The sequence below is a fragment of the Trichomycterus rosablanca genome, chromosome 10, assembly GCF_030014385.1.
Source record: "Trichomycterus rosablanca isolate fTriRos1 chromosome 10, fTriRos1.hap1, whole genome shotgun sequence".
In the NCBI taxonomy this organism is placed as follows: domain Eukaryota; kingdom Metazoa; phylum Chordata; class Actinopteri; order Siluriformes; family Trichomycteridae; genus Trichomycterus; species Trichomycterus rosablanca.
In genome coordinates, this window is record NC_085997.1 from 17070579 (window position 1) to 17079211 (window position 8633).

At 38.9% G+C, this 8633-nt stretch overlaps 1 protein-coding gene across 1 annotated transcript; it reads right to left on the reverse strand.

Moving 5' to 3' along the window:
- Positions 1 to 7019: 7019 nt before the first annotated feature.
- Positions 7020 to 8633, reverse strand: LOC134322060 (piggyBac transposable element-derived protein 4-like). Its single transcript, XM_063003930.1, has one exon. It carries the CDS (start codon positions 8631 to 8633, stop codon positions 7020 to 7022), a length of 1614 nt encoding a protein of 537 aa, XP_062860000.1.

An 8633-nucleotide genomic window follows, 5' to 3' on the forward strand; every position in this document is an offset into this window, starting at 1 on the left:
TAGCTAAATACTTGCAATGCTATTGAGGTTTTGGCTATGCTGTATTTCAATGGTATTAATATCATGGATAAAATCAGTTTTTTATTAGGTATTAAAAGGTAAAAGTTTAAAAATAAATATTGTAGTTTGTTATGTGGGTTTTTCTTGATGAAATAAAATTTGTTTTAGATAAATTTGATAAATAGTTCAGCAGCTATTAAAGTTTTAAAATAGCTAAATACTTGCAATGCTATTGAGGTTTTGGCTATGCTGTATTTCAATGGTATTAATATCATGGATAAAATCAGTTTGTTATTAGGTATTAAAAGGTAAAAGTTTGAAAATAAATATAGTAGTGTGCTATGTGGGTTTTTGTTGATACAATTAAACTTGTTTTAGATAAATTCGATGAATATCTAAGCAGCTATTAAAATTTTAAAATAGCTAAATACTTGCAATGCTATTGAGGTTTTGGCTATGCTGTATTTTAAAGGTATTAATATCATGTATAAAATCAGTTTGTTATTAGGTATTAAAAGGTAACAGTTTAAAAATAAATATTGTAGTGTGTTATGTGGGTTTTTCTTAATACAATTAAACTTGTTTTAGATAAATTCGATGAACATTTTAAAAGCAATTGAAGTTTTAAAATAGCTAAATACTTGCAATGCTATTAAGGTTTTGGCTATGCTGTATTTCAATGGTATTAATATCATGGATAAAATCAGTTTGTTATTAGGTATTAAAAGGTAAATGTTTAAAAAAATATATTGTAGTGTGTTATGTGGGTTTTTCTTGATAAAATAAAACTTGTTTTAGATAAATTTGATGATCATATTAAAAGCTATTGAAGTTTTAAAATAGCTAAATATTTGCAATGCTTTTGAGGTTTTGGTTATGCTGTATTTCAATAGTATTAATATAATGGATAAAATCTGTTTTTTATTAGGTATTAAAAGGTAAAAGTTTAAAAATAAATATTGTACTGTGTTCTGTGGGTTTTTCTTGATACAATTAAACTAGTTTTAGATAAATTCGATGAACATTTTAAAAGCTATTGAAGTTTTAAAATAGCTAAATACTTGCAATGCTATTGAGGTTTTGGCTATGCTGTATTTCAATGGTATTAATATCATGGATAAAATCAGTTTTTTATTAGGTATTAAAAGGTAAAAGTTTAAAAATAAATATTGTAGTTTGTTATGTGGGTTTTTCTTGATGAAATAAAATTTGTTTTAGATAAATTTGATAAGTAGTTCAGCAGCTATTAAAGTTTTAAAATAGCTAAATACTTGCAATGCTATTGAGGTTTTGGCTATGCTGTATTTCAATGGTATTAATATCAGTATTTCATCAGTTTTTTTATTAGGTATTAAAAGGTAAAAGTTTAAAAATATATATTGTACTGTGTTATGTGGGTTTTTCTTGATACAATAAAAATTGTTTTAGATAAATTTGTTGAATATTTTAAAAGCTATTGAAGTTTTAAAATAGCTAAATACTTACAATGCTATTGAGGTTTTGGCTATGCTGTATTTTAATGGTATTAATAGCATGGACAAAATCAGTTTTTTTTATTAGGTATTAAAAAGTAAAATTGTAAAAATAAATATTGTACTGTGTTATGTGGTTTTTTTCTTGATACAATAAAACTTGTTTTAGACAAATTTGTTGAATATTTTGAAAGCTATTGAAGTTTTAAAATAGCTAAATACTTGCAATGCTATTGAGGTTTTGGCTATGCTGTATTTCAATGATATTAATATCATGTAGAAAATCAGTTTTTTATTAGGTATTAAAAGGTAAAAGTTTAAAAATAAATATTTAGCCATCTGGCGGGCATAATTGGCAGTGCCTGCAGGGTGGGGGCCCGGACTGTGTGTGGGTGGGTGGGTCTTTATGCGCTGTGTAGGGACCCTGATTTGCAAAAGAGACGCCCGTGCAGAATGCACGGACGAGAAGAGGAGGGCTGTACACATGTAAAGAAGGCGTGGGGCAGCGGCGTGCTCTCCTTGGATGCAGGTCTGGTGTGCCTGTTAGCAGCGGAAGACAGATTGGAAGCGCAAAAAATTGGGAGAAAAATTTGGGAGAAAAATTCGGAGAAAAATAATAAAAAAAAAAAATAATAATAAATAAATATTGTAGTGTGTTATGCGGGTTTTTTTTATAAAATAAAAATTGTTTTAGATAAATTCGATGAATATTTTAGCAGCTATTGAAGTTTTAAAATAGCTAAATACTTGCAATGCTATTGAGGTTTTGGCTATGCTGTATTTCAATGATATTAATATCATGGAGAAAATCAGTTTTTTATTAGGTATTAAAAGGTAAAAGTTTAAAAATAAATATTGAGCCATCTGGCGGGCATAATTGGCAGTGCCTGCAGGGTGGGGGCCCGGACTATGTGTGGGTGGGTGGGTGGGTCTTCATGCGCTGTGCTGTATTTCAATGTATTTACAATACAGCTTGTTTTGGAGCAATTGAAAGCATATTTTAAAAGTTATTGAAGTTTTAATATGCTGAAAATTTTAAATTCTATTGATATGCCGAATACATTAAATGCTATTAAAGTTATGAATAGAAATTTGTTTTTTATCATGTAATACATTGCAAAAGTGTCAGTTTAGGAATTGTAGTGTGTGATGTGTTTTACACTTGATACAATACAGCTTGTTTTGGAGCAATTGGATGCAAATTTTAAAAGTTATTGAAGTTTTAATATGCTGAAAATTTTAAATGCTATTGATATGCTGAATACTTTAAATGCTATTGAAGTTATGAATAGAAATCTGTTTTTTATCATGTCATACAGTGTAAAAGTGTCAATTTAGGAGTTGTAGTGTGTAATGAGGATTACATTAGACACAATACAGCTTGTTTTGGACCAATTGGATGCATATTTTAGAAAGTTATTGAGGTTTTAATATGCTGAATACTTTAAATGCTATTGATATGCTGAATACATTAAATGCTATTGAAGTTATGAATAGAAATGTGTTTTTTATCATGTAAACACATTGCAAAAGTGTCAGTTTAGGAGTTGTGGTGTGTAATATGGGTTACACTTGATACAATACAGCTGGTTTTGGAGCAATTGGATGCATATTTTAAAGTTATTGAAGTTTTAATATGCTGAAATTTTTTTTTAATCAAAGTACGCTGTTCATCAGAACAATGTTTGGAACAAACCATTTTACCCAGTATTTCAGAAGGAAATATGCTATGACCAACCTGTGCAACATTTGCCCCCTCCTAAATTAAATAAGGGCCAAAATTGACACCCGTTCTTCTGCAGAATGAATGACTTCACGAATTGAACTCCTCACTGCTATTATTTTGAACAAGCCCCTTTTCAATCAGTGCTTCAATAACTCAGAATAAGCAGCATGCATGTCTTAACTGTTGGGTTTGTTTTGTTTTCATTACTCTACTACACTTTCAAGTACATTTTTTGCTATGTAGAAATAGCATTTCTACTAAAAACAGTGATTTGTCAGGTTAATGGTGTTGGACTGCTATTTATATATACACACACATACATACAGTCATGTGAAAATGTGCAAACACTTAAAATTCATACCACATTGTGGGGACTTGACCTTTACCATGTTAAAAGTACATGTAAAAAGCATGTTGGTACCTTTTTGGAGAAAGTTGGCTCATCCTGTAAGTGCTGGGTGCAATAGGGATTATCCTCAGACGCACCTTCTGGCTCCAGACACTCAGTGTCGACTTCCACGCCACTTTTTGTCACCTGAAATTAGCAAAACAGTCACTAATCAGACTCAGACTCAGCTTTATTGTCATTCAACCACGTACATGATAGAACGAAATACAATTTCCCAGGTCTCGGTGTGTGTGACATGAAGAAAATAAAATAGAATAAAATATAGAATAATATAGAATAAACTAAGATAAGTAATAAGAATTTAGAACAAACTGAGAAACTAAAAAAGAGTACAAGTACAAAGTTTACAAGTATTGCACAACAACTGCAGCAGCTTATGTTTACTAAAGTGCATGATTGCAAAAGGTGTAGCAGCAAAAACTAGCAGCAACAATCCCAAGATTGTCAAAGTGACAGTGTGCCAGTTATGTCCAGTATGGTAGTTTGTGTTGATAAGATGTTCAGTATATGGGGAGTAGAAGAGTTCAACAGTCTGACTGCATCCGGGTTGAAGCTGTTTTTCAGTCTAGATGTTTTTACCTGCATGCAGCGCAGCCTCCTTTCGGAGGGAAGGGGGGTGAAAAGTCCATTTGCGGGGTGGGTGGGGTCACGGAGGATGCAGGTGGCTCTTTCCCTACATCTGGTTGTGTAAATGTCACTGATGGGTGGTAGACTGCATCCGATTGTCCTCTGTGCAGACTTTACCACTCTCTGCAGCGCCTCCTTCTCTGCCACAGTGCAGCCAGAATACCACACAGTAAGGCAGGTGGTCAGGGTGCTCTCCGCCACACAGCTGTAGAAGGACCTGAGGATGTCTGTGTGAAGACCTGCCCTCCTCAGCTTCCTCAGGAAATACAAGCGTTGGTTGGCTTTCTTTGTGACAGCTGTGATGTTGGTGCGCCAGGTGAGTGTGTCGGTCAGGTGTACCCCGAGGTACCTGACAGAGTGGACCATCTCCACAGCTGCACCATCGATGTAGAGGGAGGGGGGGCGTGCCAGACCTGCGGAAATCCACAACCATCTCCTTGGTCTTCTGGACGTTGAGGATGAGGTTGTTTTCCCTACACCACCATGTCAGGTCCTCTACCTCCCGCCTGTATACCGACTCATCTCCGTGAGTGATGAGTCCAGCCACCACTGTGTCGTCTGCGAACTTCACCACGAGGTTGTTCTTAAATTGAGCTTTGCAGTCGTGGGTCATCAGAGTGAACAACAGTGGGCTAAGCACACATCCCTGGGGGAAGCCGGTGTTCAGGATAATAGTGGAGGATGTGTTGTTGTTGATCCTGACACTTTGTGGCCTGCAGGTCAGGAAATCCAGGACCCAGTTGCACAGGGATGAGGAAGTTCCCAGTGATTTCAGCTTGGACACCAGTTTCTGCGGGATGATGGTATTAAATGCAGAACTGAAATCCAGAAACAGCAGTCTCACGTAGGAGTCCTTATTCTCCAGGTGGGTGAGGGCCTGATGAGTTATAGCAGCGATGGCATCAGCTGTGGACCGGTTACGTCTGTATGCGTACTGGTGTAAATACCCCGCTACATCAATAGTCTGTTTCAGATGCCTCGACACCAACCTCTCGAAGCACTTCATGATGACAGGAGTAAGTGCAACAGGGCGATAATCGTTAAGGCACGATGCTGAAGAGGACTTAGGTACGGGGATGATTGTGGATGTCTTGAGGCATGATGGAACTCTAGCCTGGGACAGTGAGATATTAAATATGTCCGTCAGGACCTCAGACAGCTGGTGTGCACAGTCTCTCAGAACTCTACCTGGGATCCCATCAGGGCCAGGGGCCTTCCAGGGGTTGACCTTCTGCAATGTTCTTCTCACCTCTGCTGTTGTTATGCTAATGGATAGGGGTTCGTCCGGGGAGGGGGTGATCCGGGAGGGGGAGGTGGTGTTGGAGACTTCAAAGCGAGCATAAAAGGTGTTTAAGGTGTCGGGGAGATCTGGGTCCTCAGGGCATTGTGCATCATTCTTCTTGTAGTCAGTGATACATCTAATGCCCTTCCACATGCTCTTTGGGTCATCACCATCCCTGAATGCAGCGTCACGGGTCCTCAGCAGGGAGCGAACCTCTGCATTCAGCCAAGGTTTCTGGTTCTGCTGGATGGTTATGGTCTTAGAGGTGGTCACATTCTCCATGCACGTCCTGATGTAACCCAGAACAGATGATGTGTACTCCTCTAAATCCACGTTGCTCTCTGATGTCGCAGCCTCCCTGAAGATCTGCCAGTCTGTGGTCTCGAAGCAGTCCTGTAGCCTGGACACAGCACCTTCCGGCCACACACAGATGGTCTTTGTTACAGAATTTCTGCTCCTTGACACTGGGCAGTATGCAGGAGCGAGCAGGAGAGAGATGTGATCCGAGGCTCCGAGGTGGGGGTGGGGCGCTGCTCTGTACGCTCCTCTTCTGTTTGTAAACACTTTGTCTAAAGTGTTTTCGCCCCGAGTGGCAACGTTAACGTGCTGGTGGAACATGGGAAGAATGTCCTGCAGATTCACATGGTTGAAGTCCCCTGCCACTACATACTGTACAATGCTTCTGGGTGTTTGTTTTGTAGCGAGCCGATGCTATCGTGCAGTACTCTAAGCGCATCATTAGCGATAGCTAATAAACTTAAAAGTAAAAGTACAGTGGGTACGGAAAGTATTCAGACCCCTTTAAATTTTTCACTCTTTGTTTCATTGCAGCCAATTGGTAAGATCAAAAAAGTTCTTTTTTTTTTGCTCATTAACGTACACTCTGCACCCCATCTTGACAGAAAAAAAACAGAAATGTAGATATTTTTGCTAATTTATTAAACAAGAAAAACTGAAATATCACATGGTCATAAGTATTCAGACCCTTTGCTGTGACACTCATATTTAACTCACATGCTGTCTATTTCCTTCTGATCCTCCTTGAGATGGTTCTACTCCTTCATTGGAGTCCAGCTGTGTTTAACCCTTGTATTATGGTGAGAAAAAAATACATTGATTATGTTGCGGGTCATTTTTACCCGTATTGTGTAAATCCACTCAACACAGTCAAAAATGAAGTTAAACCAATAAGAACTTTATTTTAAATTATACAAACATTTAGAAGAAACGAGAAGAAGAGATATATAATTTCAACTCTATATTAAATAACTCAATTTCAATTTAAGAAGACACAAACTGAAAATAACTGATTTAAATTTTTCCCTCTTCACAAACCCTTTCTTTGGGTTTTCAATGTTCAACATTTTCAGTGTTCCCCACATGATGGACAGAATGTGACTGTGTGCTTTCTGCAGATGTATTTCTTACACCTCACACAGCAGGTACTTGTTTTACTGTCATCTCGGGAGGGACAGACTTGACATCTTTTGCGTTTCTTTGCACCTACTGTATATCCAAAGGATCCATTGTTGGTTGGTCAGATGCCCTGCCCTGGACTTTTGCGATGACAGCTGCAGCTGCTGGGGATCGAGCTGGCCTGGCCCGGTTCTGGATCTTGGGAGTGACGAGTGCTTTGCCTAGTTCTTCCAGGAAAAGTCGACGTCGGTAGAGTTTGCTGGCATTCCACTGCTGGTTGATCTCAATCCACAGCACATAGGCATTGTAAGCAGACACGTCCACAATGTTGTAGAAAACCACCAAGGGCCAACGGGCAGTCTTGCGCTGGCAGCTATATGTTGCTATGACTTTGTCAAGATTGTCAACTCCTCCTTTGGTGGAGTTGTAATCCAGGATCATTTGTGGCTTCATGTCCCCTCTCGTGCTCAGAGATGCATCTTTGTGCATTGTGCTCATCACAAGAACATTCTTGTTTCTCTTTGGGCAGTAAGAAACAAGTGTTGTTTTCTCTGTGAAAAAAAATTTTGAGGAATGCAGAGGTCTTCCTTGCATCTTCAGAATCTCACTGGGAAGTTCTGGCTTATTTTTTCTGACTGTTCCCAACATAGTCAGCTTTCTCTCCTGAAGTTCATCTACAAGACGGTAGGATGTAAAGAAGTTGTCACATGTGATGTTATGACCTTGCAGCCCTTCAGTCATCTCCAATACCACACGCATTCCCTGATTCTTTTCAGGTGCTCCTCCAGGTGGCTTTCCAGTATATACTTGCAGGTTCCATGCATAACTGGATTTTGCATCACAGGCTGCCCATATTTTAATGCCATATTTCGCAGGCTTGTTTGGCATATACTGTCGGAAAGGACAGCGTCCTCTGAATGGTACGAGGCGCTCATCCACAGTAACATGGGGGCCAGGATTATACAATAAAGGCAGGATTTCGACCCATTTATCCCAAACATCTCTGATCGCTGCAAGTTTGTCTCTCTCGCGACGACCAGCTCTGGTGTCACGATTGTCAAATCGGATCACACGAGAGATCATGTGAAACGTCTCCAAAGACATTGTTGCTCGGAAGATTGGCCTTCCATTCTCTTCATTCCATAAACTTGCAGTTGCTTCACCCTTTGACCTGTATACTCCAGCTAATACCAGAATTCCAATGTAAGCATGCAAGTCAGTTGGATCCAGTGGCTTCCATTTTTCTTGAAAGACACGCCTCCCCTCCAAGTTGTTCATGTCGAGGATTATCTTCTCTATGGGTGGGGATATGAAGAGCTGAAATGCTGATTCAATATCATCAATTCTTGTGACAGCAAATCTTGTCGGACCAGGCGTCATTTTGATGACATTAGAAGATGACAATCTGCCTCGGCTTTGGTGTGGTGTTGTTGACCATTTTATTTTACCATCTTTAGATGTCCATGTCCCCTCTGTGGATGACGATTGTTGCGTGTCTTGGTTTCCATCTGATGAAGGGACACCGACAGACTCGTCCTCTGAATCCTCCTCATCATGGGAAAATTGACAATCCTGATCATCAATAGCATTGTCCTCTGGCTCTGAAGGATCCTCCGTCTCTGAAATCTCTTCCTCTACATCACTATCCCAGTTCATAAGCTGCGATAAAACTTCTTCAGCTGTAAATTGTTTGGAGCTCAT

Coding starts and splice junctions, on each gene's coding strand:
- LOC134322060 (XM_063003930.1), bottom strand. CDS start 8,633: ATGAGCTCCAAACAATTTACAGCTGAAGAAGTTTTATCGCAGCTTATG.